General features: G+C 32.8%; 1 protein-coding gene and 1 pseudogene across 1 annotated transcript; both read right to left on the bottom strand.

Moving 5' to 3' along the window:
* Positions 1-6563: 6563 nt before the first annotated feature.
* LOC114404278 lies at positions 6564-7700 on the bottom strand. The gene is made up of 2 exons (XM_028367321.1): positions 6950-7700; positions 6564-6873 (listed from the first exon to the last, which is right to left on the bottom strand). Exons 1-2 carry the CDS (start codon positions 7259-7261, stop codon positions 6619-6621), a joined length of 567 nt encoding a protein of 188 aa, XP_028223122.1. The 5' UTR covers positions 7262-7700; the 3' UTR covers positions 6564-6618.
* A 1323-nt stretch (positions 7701-9023) lies between these two features.
* LOC114404279 lies at positions 9024-20922 on the bottom strand (annotated as a pseudogene).
* Between the last annotated feature and the right edge of the window lie 972 nt (positions 20923-21894).

The following is a 21894-nucleotide window of genomic DNA, read 5'->3' as shown; positions in this document are numbered from 1 at the left end:
TGTTTATTAAGGTCGTCAAAGGAAACTTATTGATGCAATGCTACCCGCCAAGGGCATTGGATAGAAGACTCCAAGAAGATTGGGTCAGAAAGGCAAGAGAAGGCCCTAGGGTTCTCAAGAGCCTTAGGGTAGATTTTGGGACCATGGGCTAAGTATGAGCCCACTTATCTTTGTACATATTATATTAGGATTTCATTATTTTTGGGTCTTATATTTAGGGCTCCATAATGTAGGTAGGATACCCTAGAAATGTAGGATTTTTCAGCCCTTATATTTTAGGGCACCTAGACTAGTTTTTGTATTAGGGGTAGTTTTGTAATTTCACATGCATTAAGTGAATATTTGATGTGTGTGTTAAGAAATAAATTTAATTTAATTGGGAGAAGCCCAATCCAATTAAATTTTAGAGGGGGAGGTGATCATTTGCTTGCTACACCCCATTGCCACATCATATAGTCACACTTTGTGCATGTCCTTCATGCTTTACATGCCTCATGACATCTAAGCACACTTAGTGGAGAATCTTGGACTTGATCTTGGATTAGTGGGCTAAACCATATCTAAAATTCACTAATCATAATTAGTGAAATTTTGGCTCTAAAATTTGGTTCCACAAATTCAATTTCAAATTGAAGTGAAATTTTAATAGAACTTTAAATTTCCCTCCAATTTTGTGTGACACTTAGGCTATAAATAGAGGTCATGTGTATGCATTTTTTTCAACTTTGATCATTTGAGAATTAGATTTCAAAGTTCAAACCTCATTTGAGGCACAAAATTCCGTGCTCTTTCTCTCCATTTTCCTCCATTCATCTTCTCCTACCTTCAAGCTCTTATCCATGGCTTCCAATGGTGGTGAGCTTCTTCTTGACTCATCTTCTCCTTGAAGTGGCATCTCTAGTCATCTTTCTTCCTTCTCCATTCCGCTGCCATTGAACTTCAAGAAGCAAAGTACTTCATTGATGAAGAAGATCCAAGGCCTACAAGCTCCACATGGAGCTACATCACTTATTCATTCAAGAATCAACTTTCTACTTTGGCTTATACATATAAACAAGCTATGTTAACAAAACACAATCATGTAAATTCTGAATTTCTGCTTTTATTTTCATATTCTAAAGAAGAAATCCCTGAAGGCTTAGAATATGTCTGGTACGTAGTCTTTCACCAGAGTTTTCCAAGCTTCATCATCTCTTAATGAAAAAAACCAATTTATAAAGTGCCAAAGCTAGACCATGCAAGTAGACAATGGAGACCACACAACAAAGTGAAATACTAAAAAACAATAATTCTCTTAATTGGTGAATAATAAATTGAGTGTAATAAGGGAAAGGCCAAAAAGGGTCACATACTTGCAGTATGAAACAATCATAACATATCAATAAAACTGATATAGAAAAAATAAGTATAAAGTAAGGTTTATGAGAATTCTAAATGAAATAATTAGACTTAAGATAATCCTTATAGCCGATATTTGTTTGCTCCAGCTTAAACCACATAAAAGATACTAAGCCTATGTAGGTGTCGTGGGATGCAACTATGTTTGGGATGTACAATGATAATGTCCCCTTGTACATAAAACATGAAGATCGTGGGGAAATAGCACATGGTAGTCAATGTCTAAACATTGTTGTTATACAATTATGGATTATGTAAGTAAACTTAAATTACAGTTTATTACCTAATTGATTGTTTTAAATTGATGCATAATTAACTTTGCTTTATCTTAACATCAATGGGCATATGAATGAGTTAAGTCTATGATCAGGAAATGCATCTGTGTATGGATTCCTTGAGCCACAGTTCATACAAAGATATGGGCAATTACAGTTTGAATCTGAGAATTATATTAAGAAATGAATGCAGAATTCACGGAGAGATACCTAGGAGCCTACTTGAATGAGTAAGTAAAACTAAACAAATCAATTTAAATAATGCATGCATTATAATAACTTAATGTTCTCCAATGCAGTGGAGATTGACAACTGGTGGTTATATGTCCTAAGGACAATGTTGTCGTCTGGTTTTGTTTCTTGCCTAATAAGCCCAACAACTACTTGAAAGGAATGGTTAACATGTCAGTTCTAATTTGTAACACATTTACTTTATCACTAGTATTTGACATCAATATTTTAATTGTACTATATACATGCATGTTTTTCTTAACCAATGCTATGAATGGATTCAACAATAATCACGAAAGTAAATCTAAGGCAACTGCTAAATGGATTCCAGTTAAAGTAAGTCATTCAGGCAATGCTTGATCTCTTTAAAATAACATTTTATTACTTTGTACACTAATTTTGGGATAACTTTGAACATCTTATTGAATTTAGTGTAATAAGCAAAGAGGAAGCACCGAGTGCGGCTATTATGTTATGCATTGAATGTCAACCATAGTCCTAAGAGGTTTCAAGTATAATTGGAAAATGGTAATTGTTTACTTCAAAACTAATTTCATTTGTTATAGTTATTAATTACAATGATTAAGTTATGTTTTATTATATCATGCATTATTTTACTGATCCAAGACCACTAAAACCAGATATAATAAAGGCAATTTGCATTTAGTGGGCAAGATGTTTATTAAGAGTTAAAAATGAAGCACTAGACATTGTTTAAGAAATTTTGCAAATGTTAGACTTATGTAAATCTTAGGTTATAGATTATATTTATGTATTAACATTATTTTATTTATTAGTATTTATTCAATAATAATTTGAATATAATATATATTGCCTTGATTGATTTGGTTTTAGCTTGGATTGATTCTATTTTTAATATGCAAGTTTGTGTTCATTTAATAAATAAAAAAATATTAAAAAATGCAAAAACAACATGGGTTCTCCTCAAGATAGATGTTGTATTGTACTACACAACATCGGTTTTGGCATAACCGATGTCATTTATGTTTTTTTTCCTATTTGCTTCTACTATACCACATTGGTTTTGGGGAGGTTCGATATTGTACAGTGGATTTCAACATTGGTTTTTATAATCAATGTTAAAAATGATCTACTTTTAACGATTGTCATTTCAACATCAGTTCAAAATCGATATTAAATGTCCAAAATAACTAATGTTAAAAATACTTTTTCTAGTAGTGTATAACGCTATTTGAACCTAAGACTCTATATACATTATTCTTGCTCTATCGCTAAATTGACTCTAATAGATTTTGTAAAAGTATATTTTACATCAATTTTGATGTTTATTAATGAAGGATTAAATTATTTCATATTAATATAAAACTTTAAATATATGATATATATATACATATACATATATATATATATAAAGAATTATCAACCAATAGCAAATTTTGAAATAAATTATCAAATAAAAATTATTAAATTGTGTTAAAGTTAATATTGTAACTTATAATTGTGTAATTTATATTAATAGAGTATAATTACAAACCAAACTCGACACAATAGAACTCTTATGAATATTGATTAGGTTTCAATGTTGATTGGTATTTAAGAGAAAATATGTTAGAAAAGGGTATATGCCCGTTTTATTTGTTTTTCTATATATGTTACTATAACAAACAAAGCTTCATCTCACTAAGTAAGGTTGATTACATAAATTACACAATGTCATTTGACATGATTAAAAATCAAAATTTTAAGAATATTATTTATCATGAGATCTCATTGACAACTTCCTTTAAAGTCCTCTTAGGTGTCCTGCTCCTCCTTTATATGACTAAAAATCATGCAATATATACTCTTCTCTTGGTACTATTAGATATGTAAATATAGAAACATTATTATTAGTATTAACTACAATGATTATTACCTCTTGTATGGGCTTCTTTATACCTATCCTAACCATTTTAACTAATTTTCTATGATATTTTTCTAATCGATGCCACGCTAGTCTTTTCTTGTATATAATTATTTTATATCTTGTTCTTCATGATCTTATAATATTTTTATAACTACCATATAATATATTAAGATGAATTAAAAAACAATAAATATTGTCTTTAAATTTGGTAGATATTTTGCCATTACAACAAAACCTTTAATGTTTGTCACTACAAGAAATTTGCTGATTGGTGAGGAAAATTAGTGACAAAATATTTCTCTCGCTAATCCCTCGCTAATTAAGTGTTTCTTGTTGCATTTTATTTGTTATCCACTTTGATGACAATGTTTATTATTTAGTTATCTTAAATGAAGACCCAATTACTAAGAGTTTGATTTGTTGACAATATTTAAAAGACTTTTTTAATTGTTACTTTGAATTATATTATCTTCAATCATTTTGTAATTTATAATTTTAGTTATCTTGAATCTATTATTCATTGGATTAATCAAGCACGCAGTCAATAATTATTTTTAAAAAAATAAAATAAATTTGAATTTGCAAAGGAAAAGAAAGAGATTAGTGAACCCAATGAGTGTAGTTTAGTTGACAACATAAGTTGAATTTGTAGGAAAGAAAATAAGTTTGATTCCCACAAAATATAGTCTTAGAGAGGGGTAAGGAGCCGTATGTGTGACTAAATTCTGAACTAAGTAATTATAGTTGTTGATAGAAAAATAGATTAATGAGGGAATAACAATTGAAAGGAATTTCACTTGGGAAAAATTGCGAGGGAATAACAAGGGACTTGTGAGGGAATAGTTGTAAGTAACAACAAGAGAATAACCAGGGTTTTGTGATGAGGGAATGATGACAGTTTTGCGACAAAATAATTACGAGGAAATAACAATGAAATAATTAGCGACAACATTGTGACAAATTAGCAAGGAAGAGTCATTGTAAATTAGAGAGTGGATTTTTAATTCAGAGTACTCTATCTTGCGTGGGAAGTTATGAGATTAGCGAGGGAGTAGTGATGGAATATTTCCCTCACTAAGTAGTGGCTTGAATTTAACTGCACATAATTTCTCCCAAATCCGTTGCAACTTCGTCGCAAACTATATTTGCTAGTAATTAGCAAGGAAAACTTTCTTGCTAATCGGCAAATTTTTTATAGTGTAATTTGAGGCCTAGTATTTGGAAGAATACATTTTAATAATCCTACTTGTATCCAGTGTATAACATTATTTCTCTATCATTTTGTATTATCAATTCCAAATATTTAAACTTAGAAATTTTTGGTATGATATCTTCTCTCATTTTACTTCCAAGTGATATTCCTCTCATTAGTTGCTAAATTAAATTACAATACATATACTTTGTCTTATTCTTATTTAAGCAAAAATTTCCAAAATTTGTCTCCATAGATATTATAACTTAGTTAAATAAGTCCATTTATAAAATATCCCTATTATAATAAACTAAATTTATACAATAATCAAATATGTATTATATATAAATATAAATAAAATTTTCTCGTTGACTTTACTATTTAAACCTTAACTTCATCATGTAATCTTATTATATTTCAATATTATTATACTACAATAATCAAATATGTATTATAATAAAGTTCTTAAATATGAAATGTCATATTTAAATATCATACAACACATTAACACTTGTAATATTATTATGTTACACTATTTTCTTACGTATACATAAACTTTAAGCATACTTTCACAATAGTACGACCCAAGCTCAAAGTCTCACGTGCATATTTTATGTTCTTGTTTTGTTTTCCGTTGCGCTCTCACATCTTCACAGCAATTTTTCTCATCCAAGTAAACACACTCTTTATAACTCTTGACATCTACACGCTTTACCAAAAAAAAATTTTAAAAATGATATTTACGTTTTGTACGTACGTTTCAAGATTCAGGCACATGCAGATTACATCTAAGCTAATTGGTTGTTTTGGTTACCCATATGAATATATATTTTGATGTAAAATTTATAATAAAATTAATTTGAATGAACATCTTAATTATGTTAAATGATTTAAGCTAACGAGCCTTAAGTGTATACATATATCTTAATTATGCACATCTGTAAGCAGAATTATCTTTTAAACTTTCAGGGTTTGAAATGCAATTTCAGTTTAAGATAAAATATAAGAGCAGTGATTTGGTATATATGATTGGAAGAAAGAAAGAAAGAATTTTTTTTTTTAAAAAAAAAGGTGTCAAATTTGATAAATAATGTGATAAAAATATAAAAATGAGATAAAAAAAAAGAAAATAAATGTATTATGAGAATTTCAGTTTGGTTTAATTTGAATTAAAATTCAAAAGCTTTTGGCTTCTTTTGGAGAAGTTCGGGTAACTCATATCTATAGGAAGAGTAATAAATGTGTTGATGCTTTTGCTAATTTAGCTGGGGATTTTGAGGAGGATTATTTGATGTTTGATCAGCCTCCTTGTGTGCAACAATTGTTGTAGGCTAATTTTATTGGTGTTTCTTCTTTGTGTTTTGTTGTATTATAACTTTTCTTTTGGGCCTTTAGGACCCGTTGTATATAAAAAAAAAAAAAAAGAAGGGAAGGTGTTATCCTTTATTTATATACTAGTCTGTAACCCGTGCGTACGCACGGGTCAGATGGTTAATAAAATTGCAATCACAGGAGCATAATTGAATATTAAATAGATATATAATTATAATGTTGATGAAATAGAGATTGTTCAGAGAAAATAAACAAAGCATAATTACATATAAAACAAAATATAATCACATATAAAGCGAAAATTATAGCCACTTCCTTTCTCTTCTGATGACTATTTCCCAAATTCTTTCATGTGGCCGGTAATAGAATGATACCTCGTCTCCGTGATGGAAATCGTTTTCCCTGAGAAACTTGTACCATGGCCGGACGATACTTTTATCTTTAATGTCGCGGTCAAGTGTAACGACGTCCCATTGCAGAGGAGGTGCATTCTTCCTTAAAATTGTCAAGTGATTCTCACATTGTTTCAGATATTTCCTTGCATGTGATTGGATTTCCTGCGGATCATTTATAGAGATTAATAATGTTATTGAAATTCTCATAATAATGCAAGTTAATGTGATTGTATATTACCAGTGGTTGGGGAGCACCTAGTATACATTGGGTAATTTCAGTTCTCCAGGCATGTACACGGGAATGAAGTATTGGTCTACCGCATGTCTGTTGATTAAGGGGAGGTGTAAAATGTAGATCAAAGATGGTATTATCATCGCAGGCAAAGAAGTTGATGATAATAGACTCGTAGATTTTTAAATCTGCCCTGACCTCTGAGAGTCCATCTGCAAAAAAAATATCTACCTCGGTGTTGTTGGACCCGTATTGGGTAGGTTGCTCCATTGTATTTGAACCGAACTTCATGTGGATAATTGGGTGCCCATTGTTCATGGTAAAATGGGGGTATCTTTATGAATGTCTAAATATAAAAAGCAAGAAAATGCATGAAAAGAAATAATATGTCCAAAGAGAAAATGAAAAAAGTTAAAGGAACTAAATGAAAATGATATAAACTTCCATGCGAAATCCACAGTCAAAGCAAAATGCTATATATTTAAAATGTGGTGAACTGAAAAGCATGCAAATGCAATGGAAGCATGGAAGTCAGTAGAAATAGGCAAAAAGAGAACAGGCAAGGCATGAAACAGGGAAAAAACAGAATGAAGAGAAATGACATCATCAATCAAAAACCATGGAAATGGAATCTAAGCAATAACCGGCAGATGCAAGGGAAGGAAAAAAAGTTTTTTGTATTTTAAACTATAACCTGGTTATTGTGGAAAGCTACTCTGAATTGCATGATTGCAGGTGGTCTCACAATTGGATATCTGATCTGCATGAACAAAAGATTTGCTAATGTCAAAAGTTTAAACGAAAAAATAATGCATTGCAAGATATAAATTTTGTAAGAGTGGCTCCTTACTCTGGTTGAAGCGGTGGAGGATGAGGTACTCATGTTGGGTTTTTTTGAAGTAAAAGTATGGTGATTTGATGTTAAGATGATGTTTACAGAGGAACAGGTAATATGGGTTAATAGTTGAGTGCACTTGGTTAATTGATTTATCTTTTTGATGGCATAAGTGGCGGTAGGTTTATGTTGGAAACGGTGTAAGTGAATGGTTGCTTCTTGAATGTGAAAGGCAGTGATGATATGAAGAGCCTCAACGTGAATAGTTGTGGAAGTAACCGAAGGGTTTTTTCTAAATGGTTTCAGAAGTGATTGGACTTTAGTGCTGTTTGTGGTGTGCATATAATAGTTGGGCCTTAAATTCGTTAATTTTTTTCATGAGGTTTTCGGCTTGATAGATTAATTAATAGATTAATAATGTAAAATTCACCTAATCATTAAAGTATTTTACACGTTCCCGTGCTTGAAGTAATTGCAGTATCAACTCTGCCGTCACCCATATCTTCTCAATTAATGCCCCTGTGAAACTGTTGTGTGTGCAGTTTCTAAAAAATGAGTAAAATGGAGGCACGTTAGAAAATAGAGAAGAATAGGCAAGATAGAGTAAAAAAATTGAAATTCAAACTGAAACAAATTAAAACAAAATGAAAAGGATTTTCTGTGAGGACTCTAATTCTCCTAGACAAATCAAGTTCCAAAGTATTGTAGTGCACTAATTACTACTACCGCTACTTAGTCAGCCTTATTTATCCTTAGTTTTTTATTTATAATGTGATTTAAAAGATAAGATGTTTAACTGATCTAGCATATTTTGGTATTAATAAAACCACGTGTATATATATATATATATATATATATATATATATATATATATATATATATGTATGTATTTTTCTCGATGTGTGTCTGTGTGAAAGTGGTGATATGAATGGAATTGTCATTGTTATTTAAAAAATTATAGATTGGTTGTTGTTATTCTTGCTGGATTCTTAGTATTTAAAATCAATGGAATTGTCTGCAAGAAGTGATCACAAAAGAGTAGCACTGTTTCAGAACGAATGAGAAAAGAATTGAAATTGATTGTCAATTCTCAATATTTAATATCAATTGAATTGTATTGAAGGTTGTAATAACTCAAATTATATAATGCAGTGATAATATAATATTGAATAATTGATTATTAAAGAATAGAACTGTTTGAAAAGCATGACAATAGAATTGAATCTGATATTAAACAACTGAAATTTAACTTTTAATGTTTCTGAACACTTCTTTGTATACTACATTCGTGGTGGAATTCATGCTTTTCTGCTCATCATCATGAATCAGAATTTTTAATCCTTTTGTTGAGTTGACCCTTGACAATGCAACATATAATTGGCCATGAGTGAATACCGGTTTCGGCAAATAAAGTCCAACCATGGATAGTGATTGTCCCTGTGACTTGTTTATTGTCATTGCATAAGATAGCATAATCGGAAATTGTCTTCTTAATAGTTTAAACGGCCAGGGTGATTGTGAAGGAGACATTGACATTCTTGGAATATAAACAGCCATGCCAATGTTTTTACCTGAGATAATTTCAGTTGCAATTACATGTTTTGCCATCTTTGTTACCACTAATCTAGTATCGTTACATAGACCTTGATTTTGGTCGAGGTTTCTTAACAACATTATAGGACTTCCAATTTTAAGTTTGATAGAATGAGTTGGCAAACCGGACGTTTTCAATGAATTAAGGAATTCAGTAGTAATTGATTGGAAATACGAATTCTCACTAGTTTCTGATTTATCAATGGAATCAGAGCTTAGATATTCCATGTGGTCACCTATGATTTGCAAAATTACAATTTCAGTGGTTATATTTTTGTCTGAGCAAGTGAAAATTAAATAAGTAATGATATAATTACCTGGAATGAAGGATAGCACGTAATCATTGATTTGTTCTACCGTTTCATTTGTTGAAGCCAATATTGCCTTCGATTTAAAGAATTCAGGATTATTGTGGTGCTGATCTAAGTCTGGGAATGTTGATTTGACTATAGCACTGATTGGATCATCATATTGAGTAATAAGTAGATGAGCAGGAATTTGAATTGTAGCATAACCATCATTTTCATCATCTATAATTCCATCTCCAATGTCAAGAATCCATTTAGCAAATGTGGCAGTTTCTTGTTCATCAACTGATTCTAGATTTCTGTGTAAGTGCATGTTTTTTGTCAAGGTCAATATTTCACATGAATCCCATAGATAGGATGAATTGATTGCTGCATTTACAATGTTTGAGCGCGTTCCTCTTGGGATGACTGATAGTATTTGGCGAAAATCTCCACCAAATACTATAACTTTGCCTCCAAATATTTGATTTGACTTTGATTTATCTGTGATAATATCTCTTAAACTTTGATCAAGTGCTTCAAAACAGAATTTGTGGGCCATTGGTGTAACACCCTGATATATATATATATATATATATATATATATATATATATATATATATATATATATATATATATATATATATATATATATATATATATATATATATATATATATATATATATTATTAGTAATTATGTTTGATGTTTGATTCTTTATTGCGTTATTTTCATCCGTAATTATTTTTAAGAAAGTAAATTTAGTTAATAGAGGGGTGTGGATAGATAATGATCTAGCTTCTCAAATAAGCCTCTTGAGAAAGCTTCTCAAAGAAGCCACGAGGAAGCTTCTGGAGGAAGCCTCTTAATGAAGCTTCTAGAGAAAGCTACATGAAGCTGCCTTGGTAAAAATGCTTCCCAGTCTTCGTTAACCGTTGGATCTTCTCGAAATTTGGTTTGCAACTTTACAGGACACTTGTCCATGATCTGACCGTTGAGATCTTAGAGAATATGTCTGTAGTGTGCTAGAAGCCTCTTAATGAAGCTTCTGGAGGAAGCCTCTTAATGAAGCTTCTAGAGAAAACTACATGAAGCTGCCTCGGTAAAAACGCTGCCCAGCCTTCGTTAACCGTTGGATCTTCTCCAAATTTGGTTTGCAACTTCACAAGACAATTGTGCATGATCTGACCGTTGGAATCTTTGAGAAGATGTCTGGAGTGTGCTAGAAGCTTCCGTTCCCGAGAGCTTCTCTTATTTAAGCATTTCAGCCTTTGCTTTCTTGTAGCTTAGGAAAAACGTCATTTCTTCTTCTTTCTTTCTTCCAAAGCCATTTCTAAAGTTCCAAGAACTTTCTCCATCACCCACAGCCACCATTAGCCACCACAAACCATCATTGTTCTCCATTGAAAACCCACACCGAGAGGAATCCTTCAACCAAAGCGGAATCTGCCAACTTGGCTTGCGGTTCCGGTAGAGAACGAAAACCCTAATCCGACCTTTCATTTTCTTTCGAGGTAACCATGGTTCTATGCTTGTTTCTTGTTAGTTTCATCTTGTCTTTGCATCTTTTCTGACTTTGGAACCGCCATTGCATGTCTTATGCTTCCTTTGAAAAACCTTAGAGAAAGAGACTTTGTAAACGTTATCATTTCATGAAATCATATTATTTTCGTAACCTACACTAAACCCCGGTCACATTGGCGTGGTCGGAATTTCCAAATGATGTTCCTTTGTAAAACCTGAAATGCTCTCAGCTCTTTCATATAGTGATGTGGGTGTTTGACCCAGAGCACTGTTACTAGCTTTGTTTTCTAAAATCCATACTAAGTCTCCTTCGTTTTGGCATGGTAGAGGCTTGTGTGGAATCGACGAGCAAGGACAAAAAGGAATCTTCAAGTGACGCGACGAGGAATCTGCGGGGTAGCTCACGATAGGTGAGGGGAGTTTATTATAAAATTTACCGTTTTAACACCATAGTTAGGGTCAGGGAACCTAGCTATGAGGATATCTGCCTATCCCTGCTGCATGCTGATTTTTCTTCAAAGAAAATTACGTTTTAACTAATGGGATGCGATATATATATATATATATATATATATATGTGTGTGTGTGTGTGTGTGTGTGTGTGTGTGTGTGTGTGTGTGTGTGTGTGTGTGTGTATGTGTGTGTATTGTGATGAATGATATTGTTTTGGTTGTTTGAAGACCGTGCGTGTGGAAATGATATTGTTGTGTTTGTTTGAATTGTTGTTGATGTTACTATTGAGGATTTTAATTGATATGTGATGATAATGATAATTATGATGATATTGATTTGAGATAACGTTGTTAATAAAGACCATGTCAACATGAAATGTTATTATTGATGAATATGTGAATATGAAATGAGGTTGTTGTTGTTGTTGTTGTTGATAACGTCATTGAGATGAGATGATATTTATGTTGTGAATGACATGGAAATGGAATGTTGATTGATGTTGGAAATGCATTGGCATGTGCATGTTGTGTATGTTCGTGGGGGGCACTGTGCACTGACCTTCCAGGGTCTTTGGCACTAGCTTTTGGCCACGTTCATACGTTGGATGTTGTGTATGATTGTGGGGGGCACTGTGCACTGACCTTCCAGGGTCTTTGGCACTAGCTTTTGGCCACGATCATACGTCGTATAGAGTGTATGTCATGGGGGGTAAAGTGCACTGACCTTGTCGGATGGCCTATACGTGGGTAACTAGCGTGGTTAGAGAATCTAAGCATTTCTGAGGGGATGCTTAGGCGCTTTAATTGGTCCATGGTCTTTGGCACTTACTTTTGGCCGTGATCATAGCTCATACGACACAGGAAATAGAGTAACTATGGCCAAGTGTACTTTGTACTAGGGGGCTGTCACCTGGTAGGGAACACCTTTGGGCTCCCAGACTGATCACCTATGGGAGGGGGGCTGTTACGTGCACAACCGGGTGGTCTCGACAAACTCAGCACAGTTCCCTAAGTGAGAGTGTCGTGTGGACACGCTTAGGCTATTTCCTGAGGTTTGGTTGTTGTTAGTATGTACCACATTGCATCTGAGTGTTGAGTCAGGTGCATGCATCATTCTGTGTATTCTTGATTGGGTCCATGGATGGATGATGAGTAATTGTTGGATGTGAATGATGAATATTTGTTGGATATGAGTGTTGAATAATGATTGTTGCGTATGCTTATCATGTTTGCCTATGTTCCTTGCTAATTGTGGTTATTTGGAATTGGTATTAGTTCTTTTATAATAAACTCACCCTTGCAATTTTGTATCGTGTGGTTGATACCTGTGATGATCACGAACCTTGTTCGTGGGAGCAGAATGACAGTGGCAGGGTGTAGGGAGTAAGATTCTGGTGAGGAGCCGCCGAGCCGACGTGATGACGTTGGCGTTATTTTGGGAGAGAGTTGTGTTTTGTAATCAACTCCTCCGTAGTTGGTTTTTAAGTTTTATTTTGTTGAGTTAAAGATGTAAAACTGGAATTTTAATTATATATATGAACATATCTAATTTTAGTTATGTGTATGACATGTACCGAATTATTGTTTCTATGTAATTATGCATATTCACTTAAGTAATGGCGTGTTGTTGGATGAATTTATGTTGTAACAAAATCACTTCTATTTTCATAAGCAAAAATTAATGAAGTTCTTTTTATATAAAAAAAATTGAAATTATCGAATATTAGAGTGTGGATACCGTAGCGACGAGGCGGGTCGTTACAATTGGTGCTTCACCCCAAATTATTAGGCTTGTCTGGTTCAATAATTCTGCTAATTCGGTGCCTTGATGGATATTACATGTTGAGTCTTCAAAAATTGGTACAGGAATTTTAAATCTGGAATGTGCAGTTCTGCCTCCTGGTAATAATAGAGAGGCTATTCCGCTAGAAGCAACAATAATTACAATTTGATTTTCTGCTCTCAATGAACTTGCTAATGTTCTCCATATGAATGTTTTTCCTGTGCCTCCAAATCCGTATAGAAAAAACATTCCACCTTCATTGTTGTTGACAGCTTGGATAATTCTATGATAAATTGTTTTTTGTTCATCTGCATTGATAGGTAAGCTGATGTTATATTGAAATGAAGATTAATTTAGTCATTGATGGAAACAATTAAGTGAGGGTAGATTGCTTGTTATTAATAGAATATTAAAAGCATCAATTTAATTTATAATTCGCAATGACCATTTTTTATAAGATGTTAACTGTCATTAATAGAATTTATAATGTATGAATAGGTATATTGCCTGTCATGGATGCAAAAAGATGTTCAAATTCTGATCTCGTTTCATCATGGTTGTAGTCGAGTTCTGATAATACCAAGTTGTTTTGTAGGTACGATGTGAGATTGATATCCTGAGGATATGGCATTGTAGGATAGTCTTTTAGTGATCTTTGGTTTATGTGCAATAGTTGTTCAATTTCAATCAATGTCAAATTTCTAAGAGTATCATCATTGATCTGTATTTCTAAGAAAAAAAAAAGCAAGTTGTTAGTCAATAAAAAAATAAAAATGAAGTTGGTAGTGAATGATTGTGACCATTGTTGTGGAACATAAAAACTGTTATAGCCTACCTGAGCTGATTGTTGATTTAGTATATTGATATGCAATGTCATCAGCTAGCCAATGCCAACATTGATTCCAAACTTCTTCAGGTTTGCTCATGGCACCTGTTAACAGAATTAATACAAACAATTTCCTTAGATAATTAGTTGTGCCCCAGTCCTTGGCCTCTTTGATTGCCTCAACATATTCTCTGTCATCTTGTAGAAAGCCCATTGCAAAACATGCTTCTCTATATGTTGGATATTGGATATTCGCAACAATCCTGATATCCTCAAATGAAGTAGGTCCTTTGCAGCTGCCAAGCATCATTCTTAAATAAAATAATTCTCCTGTAGTTGGTGGTACCCATATGAGTCTTCCAATGGTATATCCTTTTTTTCTGGGTTGCCATGATCTGTTTCTTTTATTATATACAAACTTTGACACAAATTGGGAATAAGTTAGATTTCTGGCCTCATCAAAATCTTTATTAGTGTTCATCCAAGCCAGGAATTTTGAATCTGAAATAGTTGGTTTCGATAGTACATCATCTATATCATCATGATCTTCATAAATAATGTTGTGTTGATCTGGCAGATGAAAATACAATCTCTCAACAGCAGGCTTTCTGCCATGGATTGGAAAAGCAAATATTCTCCAAGCAGCTTCACAGGGAGAAATGTATCTGTGATATAGATTGGTTAATAAAAATAATAGTGAGATAATAAATTATGCAGGTTAAGATGAAATTACCTGCAATCTAGATATTCTTTAAGTTCATCATTATGAATATTTACATTTTGAGTTGCATTATCGCTATCAGAAAGCATAACAGCAGTCACCCTGTCATAGCCTTTGTTTATGTATTTAAATAAATATTTGATTGAAGTACTTTGATTACACCATTCAATATTTATATGAGCCCGATATTTTTTCAGTAATTTTGGATTGTAAGGTACTACATATCTGTTATCAATGATAACACCATTCTTTGAAATTGAATGACCATTGTTTCTTCTACGATAGACTGGATAACCGTTTGAATCCAAAAAAGTCTGAGGCTGAAATTGTTTAGGATAAAAACGATTGCATTTGCCTTCTTTCATACATGGAGAGTTGGGTTGTAAAATTCCGCATGGGCCATGTATCATATGGTTCTCCACCAATCTGTAGAGTTCTGGGTCATCTTGATGGGAAGGTATTTCAGCTGATATTATCTTATCAATGTCAGTTGAAGATGGATATTTATTGTCTGGATGTAGAAATAGTAATAAATGCACGTGAGGGAGTCCTCGCTTTTGAAACTCTATAGTATGCATATCTGTGATCCACAAAAGATAAAGTTACGATGGCAAGTATAATTCTGTATTTCATATCTGTAAAAGTGTTGGTTAAATTGTAATATTTTAGCTATTAATATCTACGTTATAGAACAAAGAAAAATCTCCAAATGACCAACTAATATTTGTATTTAATTTAAGTATAAAAACTGATGACCAACTAAACTCTATAAAATGCATATCTGTGATTCACAAAAGATAATCTTATGATGGTAAGTATAATTATGTATTTCATATTTTAGCCATGAATATCTGCTTTATACAACAAACAAAAATGGCCAAATGACCAAGTTATATTTGTATTTAAGTATAAAAATGATGGTCAACTTACATGCAACCACTTTTCCCAGTAATTGACCCTTTGTTAAGTCTGACAGCATGTGTTCATATTTTAATCTAAAAATTCGTGATACAATATTTGGCCTGTCTGTCGGTTTGAGATTCAAAGGTGAAAGTAATCTACGAATTTTAGGCCAATTTGGACTACAGGTTAGATTAATAAAAAGATTTGGAAAACCAACATGACTGCATATTGCCATACCGTCAAAGTAAAGTTGATCCATATAACGTGGGCTCCCAACAAACGTTGAGGGTAAGATGACTCTTTTTCCCTTGGTTAAGCCTTTAGTTGTCCAGTATCCAATGAAGTTTGTAAGCTAGAATACTTATAAACTCTAAGCTTCTTTTGGTTATTTCTGATATAGCTAAGTCTTTCAGATTCCACCATGGTATAACCTTCAACAATGAATTTTTGAAATAATTTTCGAGAATGCAATAAAGTTTGTGCTTCATTTGACCTAGACAGAAGTCTATAAGCAAACCACTCTCTCATTGTCAGAAAGTTTCACTTTCTTTTTTTGCTGGATGAAGTACAACGATGAAGTATGTCAGCTCTGTATCTGTCTTCTCCATAAGGAAAGAGCAGAGGATACTGTAGTGGTAGATAGCTAGGATGAAGTTCATGGATTTTTTGTAATTCTCCATTTTGAGTTTCAACAATAATGTCTCTTTTTGAGCCTGGATGAAAATCGCCAACAATAAGTCCAGCAATTTCCGGAACATTAGGCATATTATATACACGACCATCTTTTCCCCGAGTAGCTATGAGTTGCAATTTGATATTATTGGCTTGATCAACTGCCAATCTATCTCTGGCCATTCTAAAACTTTTAGCATGAGAATTGTGTTGATCTAGCATGTGACTTAAAGCTGAAACAATATGATTCTGAATTCCGGAATATTGACTGAAAAAACAATATTTAAAAATATTGATAATTGCACAAACTATTGAAAGCGAATGAATAATTTTCTCACTGACAGAAATAAAAGAACTTCTACCTCATGACATTAATTCTATTTTGCACTTCATTTTCTGTGTCAAAGATATATAGCTGTGCAAATTTGGGTTTTTTGTCAGGCATTGGTAATAGGCTGCCTATTCTATGGCATGGTTGCCCCTGTATTCTGATCGTAGGAGGTCCTCTTGAATTATTAATTGTTTTATCTAGCTTAATTCCAGCAGAAGTAAAGGCAAACATCATGTTGTATGCTCGCAAGTTATGTTGATAATTTTTACTATCAATTGTATCATCATGAAATAGACGTTGTTGCAGATATTCGGGTGGATTTTGTAATAATGGCAATTCAACTTTGTCATCTCCACAACATAAACTGAACCTTGGATTCTGAAAATTCTTATTTTTTGATATTCTTTCATCATACCACATTTGTGCATTACAATATCTACATTGGATGAGTTGATCACCAAGATCAGAATATCCTGAAATTGTTCAATATCATAGTACAATATCATGATCAGAATTTTGAATATTAACTTAAGAACATGTAGAGTAGCATCTAAAACTGGAAATCAAAATTATAGTCATTAACTTCAGTGTTGATTACACGCTGATTAGTTGGAGATTGACAATCCTCGAAGGGAGTCATAAAATTAGAGCCTGAACCTGCATAAATTAGAAATATATATAATAGCAATATTTGAAACATAGCAGAAAAGAGCAGGAAACATTTTTTTTCAGTACCTTGTGTGGATTCAGAATTTTCACTTTCTGATGAATCATAAATAATTACTACAAAATAGAGAGGAAACAAAAGAAAATGTGATTAAGGCGGCTAAGTAAATTCATTTCTTCCAGAACATGATATATCAGATGTCTAACTATTATATTCTGAAGTGCAATTAACTGTTGATTGTGAAGATGACTCAACATGACCATGTCGCTTCTGCTGCATAACACGTTTTTTGTTGGTCCTCGCTTTTGCAGAATCACATCTCTTTGCATGTTGATAGTTCTGCATGTTGAAAATGACTAAAGGCAGAATTGAGTTAATTGTGAACTAAACAATAGATTCACATTGAAACGAAGATCCAAATACTTGTTTTAAATGTGCAGAAACTACAATAAAATTAGAAGATGGAAAAAATTGAGGATGAAGCATTTCATTGTTTCTTGATTATAGGCTGACTATTAGTGGTTACATAAATTAGAAATACATATAATAGCAATGTGTAAACCATAGAAAAAAAGAGGATGAAACATTTTTTTTTCAGTACCTTGTGTGGATTCAGAATCTTCACTTTTTGATGAATCAGACGCAATCACTAAAAAATAGAGGAAAACAAAAGAAAATGTAATTAAGGCAGCTAAGTAAATTGATTTCTTGCAGAACATGCTATATGAGATGTCTCACTATTATATTCTGAAATGCAGTTAAGTGTTGGTTGTGAAGATGACTGAGCATGACCATCTCGCTTTTGTTGCATAATACGTTTTCTATTTATCCTGGCTTTTGCAGAATCAGATCTCTTTGCATGTTGATAGTTCTGTATGTTGAAAATGACTAAAGGCAGAATTGGGTGAATTATAAACTAAACAATAGATTTATGTTGAAACGAAGAACCAAACGCTTATTTTAAATCTACAGAATCTACAATAAAATTAGAAGATGGAATAAATTGGAGATGGGGGACTTCATTGGTTATGGATTATAGGCTGGCTATTAGTGGTGGAATTTCCTGGATTAGATATGTTTGCATGTTGCCAATTCTATATATTGAAAAAGGATAATGATAGAATTGCCTAAATTGTAAGGTAAAGAGATGAGACCAAAGGTAGATGACATAGCAAAACTATGATGCAACATCAACAGCTAGCAAAATTGGTAATATAGAAATCATGACACTTGGTTTCGGCAAAAATTGGGTTTTGGGACTGTTGCAAACATACAATGAAAGATATTGTCTATTTAGGACTCTGGTGGCAATCTAAACACACAAACCAAGACCATGATGGAAAATAGGTAAGGTAGAAATGATCATAGTTATTGGCGGAAATATTGACTTCTGTAACTGCTACTAAGCTTGCAATGGAAGACATTGTATATATGTTGATGAATTTTCCATTCACTAACACAAATTTGTACGCTCAAATCTATTAGCTCATGTGTTCAATTTGAAATATGAAATTTCTATTTTACATCTTTTATTTGGCATTATGTAACCTTGTCCAGCACATCACAATTTTTTCTTTAATTTCTCTTCGCCATAGATTAGACCTGTTTTATATAGTTCTACTTTGCTGTAGTTAAAATCAAGATTAAAGTTGCATAAGCCATCAATTAAGTTAAAAATTGCAACTGAAATATCGAACACATGATTTTAGCAAAGCAGTGATAGCTACAAAAATGGAGTGATAACATTCATGGCAAACACATTCCAAATAAGGAAATACGATGTCAGGATAGAAACTTTGATTAATTTAAAGAGCACCTCGATTGAGAAGGAAAACTGAAACTAAAAATTTAACACAATCCTCTGCATGCTATTTTTTTCTTAATCTGGTTTTTTTCCTGTTATTTTCAGGCAATTCAGATGGGAATGAAATTCATTAAGCAGTTAATCAACAAACAGATTAAAAACGTGAGAATATCGAGTAGCAACATGATCGCCAACGCAGCTATAAATTTTCCTCCTTGGTTGTTTTTTAATATTTGATGTTATTTGAACACCAATTTATCTCCTTCACTGTTTTTTTTATTTAGGCTAACTCCGCCATTAATTTGTTAGAACCATATAGACCATCAAAGGTATGGTAAACAACAATTCAATTGTATCGAGGACAACCAAAAAAAGAATACTGGGAAAATCAATTACTTTCAATGCCATATTTAATATAAGAAAACTTGCAATACTACAGCAGGAACACAATATGGACAGATCTCAATTTAGAACGTCTAAAAGCATGAATCCAAAAAAACCGATTTTCAAATGTGCAAATGCAGTGATAACAAAAACTACATAATTGTCTATTCAAAATGCCAATATTTTAATAGCAGCGTGAAAACACAACAATAAGAATTTGGAATCAGCTAAATTAGCTCCTATGAGAATGTCTTGTTAATTTGTTAGACGATAGTTGGGCTGGCGAAATTTGAGAGCTCCCTAACTCATCATCGGCTTCATCAGATGACATCCGCTTTTTGGGTGTTAAAGGCAACCCCGCAACCGGATCATGGTCAGTTGTGACAGATAGAGATTGTTGCATAAAGCATAAACTGGTAAATAAAAAAAATATAAGATATCAATGTTCATGACAGCAACATTAACTCACACATTCAGCATGTGTAGCATCATTGCAATCAACATTGGAAGGATCTATTTTGGAACATGCCTACACCATATATAAGTTGATGATAGTCAAACTCATGAATCATATCATCATGACAACAACGACTAAAATAGATATCAGAAAAGAACATCTCACTATCAGGCAACATCTCCAGAACAACATTGATCAAATCCAGGTCTTTTGAGTATTTAAGTACAACTGCATTTTTGAATCTTGATTGAATCCTGACCTTAAAAGCAAGCACATGACCCAACAATTTGTCAAGTGCTTGAGGGGAAGCATTCAAATCAAGATCACCATCCTACCAGAAACAGCACAAATTCACCAGTTGCCAGTTACAACTCGAAGAACAAAATATAATACATAAAATGAGAAGCAGCATATCATAAAGCATGAACATACTTCAATCTTGACCCTATTCACATCATCAGCTGTTTGACCAATCAATTCAGCACATTCACGGTCCTAGAGCAAAAATTTGTCACTCTCATTGTTTTGGGTAACCATGACTTCAACTCTATACCTACCAATTTAGATGTCAGTCAAAAACAAAATACTAAATAAAACATGTTAATGGACTAAAACTCCAATTACCTTAGAACAGGCTGATCATTATCCTTGCCACATCCACATGTGAATGGTCCTGTTTGGATGTCAGTTTTCCTATGACATTGAGCACAGGCTGGATAACACCATGAATGGTTATCCATGACTATTTTGCTAATAGTCCCCACCGTAACACAAATAGCGTCCTTTTAAAAAACCATAACAATCAAATTGCCAACAATAAAATGTCATTGTTAGACACATTAGCTATAATATATGAATGCGAACAAATCTAGCCAAATTCGACTTTCAACTGCAATGAATATAAAATAAACACAGATAACAGGTCCACCTCAGAAATGACATTGATTTCTAAAATAGTTTTGGCTTCAGCCTTTGAAAGAAACGAATCCATTGATGATAGCTGACTTCCCCCTGAAACTTGTGAGCTTGCTTGATCGCCAGGTAGCAAAACTTGACTCACCTCAACACCTAAATCTAAAAGCCTAAGCCAATCGAATAAATAGAATAAAACAACAGAAAACAGTGAAGACAATTGTCACACGAATTTAACAACTACAGAGCAAAGATGATAAGCAAAATACCTCTATTTAAATTCCTGAATTTCCAATATAGGATCATTAATCAATAGTTTTGACGCCTTGAAGGAATTGCTTACTAAAGCTGGATAACTTCCTGTAAATGCCAACAACAGCAACAACAAAACTCAGCTATTGAGTATCCAAATCAACAAATAAAATATCATACTTACCCTGTGCATCTTTTATTCTGGCATGCGTCAATATAATAATCATCGGCCCATCATCCCCACATTCATTCAAATAGGATAGGAACTGAGTACAGTAATTCTCCCAAAGTGTGCAAGACAAAATTTCACCACCACAGCAAAGAAACAACATTACATCCATCACCTCATAAGGATAAGATAGACATAAGCACCATGCAAAATGAAAAATAAAATTCTCGACAATATAAACTCTAAATAACCAAATATACACAGGAGATAGCAAAAACTGTGATTAACCATAACCTTAAATCCTTCATTCTAAAAACAACCCTAGTATTTTTCAATGAAACATGCCGAAAGACCACCTGATCAACGACCCCAATAATAT

Source organism: Glycine soja, unplaced genomic scaffold, assembly GCF_004193775.1.
Source record: "Glycine soja cultivar W05 unplaced genomic scaffold, ASM419377v2 tig00017300_1_pilon, whole genome shotgun sequence".
Lineage (NCBI taxonomy): Eukaryota > Viridiplantae > Streptophyta > Magnoliopsida > Fabales > Fabaceae > Glycine > Glycine soja.
The sequence above is the reverse complement of the archived record's forward strand: the minus strand, read 5'-3'. Positions and strand labels throughout refer to the sequence as shown.

Excerpts from the sequence above, each read along its gene's own strand:
- LOC114404278 (XM_028367321.1), bottom strand. The coding sequence starts at position 7,261 with ATGAACAATGGGCACCCAATTATCCACATGAAGTTCGGTTCAAATACA. Across the intron at positions 6,874-6,949 it reads TAGGTGCTCCCCAACCACTG|GAAATCCAATCACATGCAAG; the intron begins GTAATATACAAT and ends AATGATCCGCAG.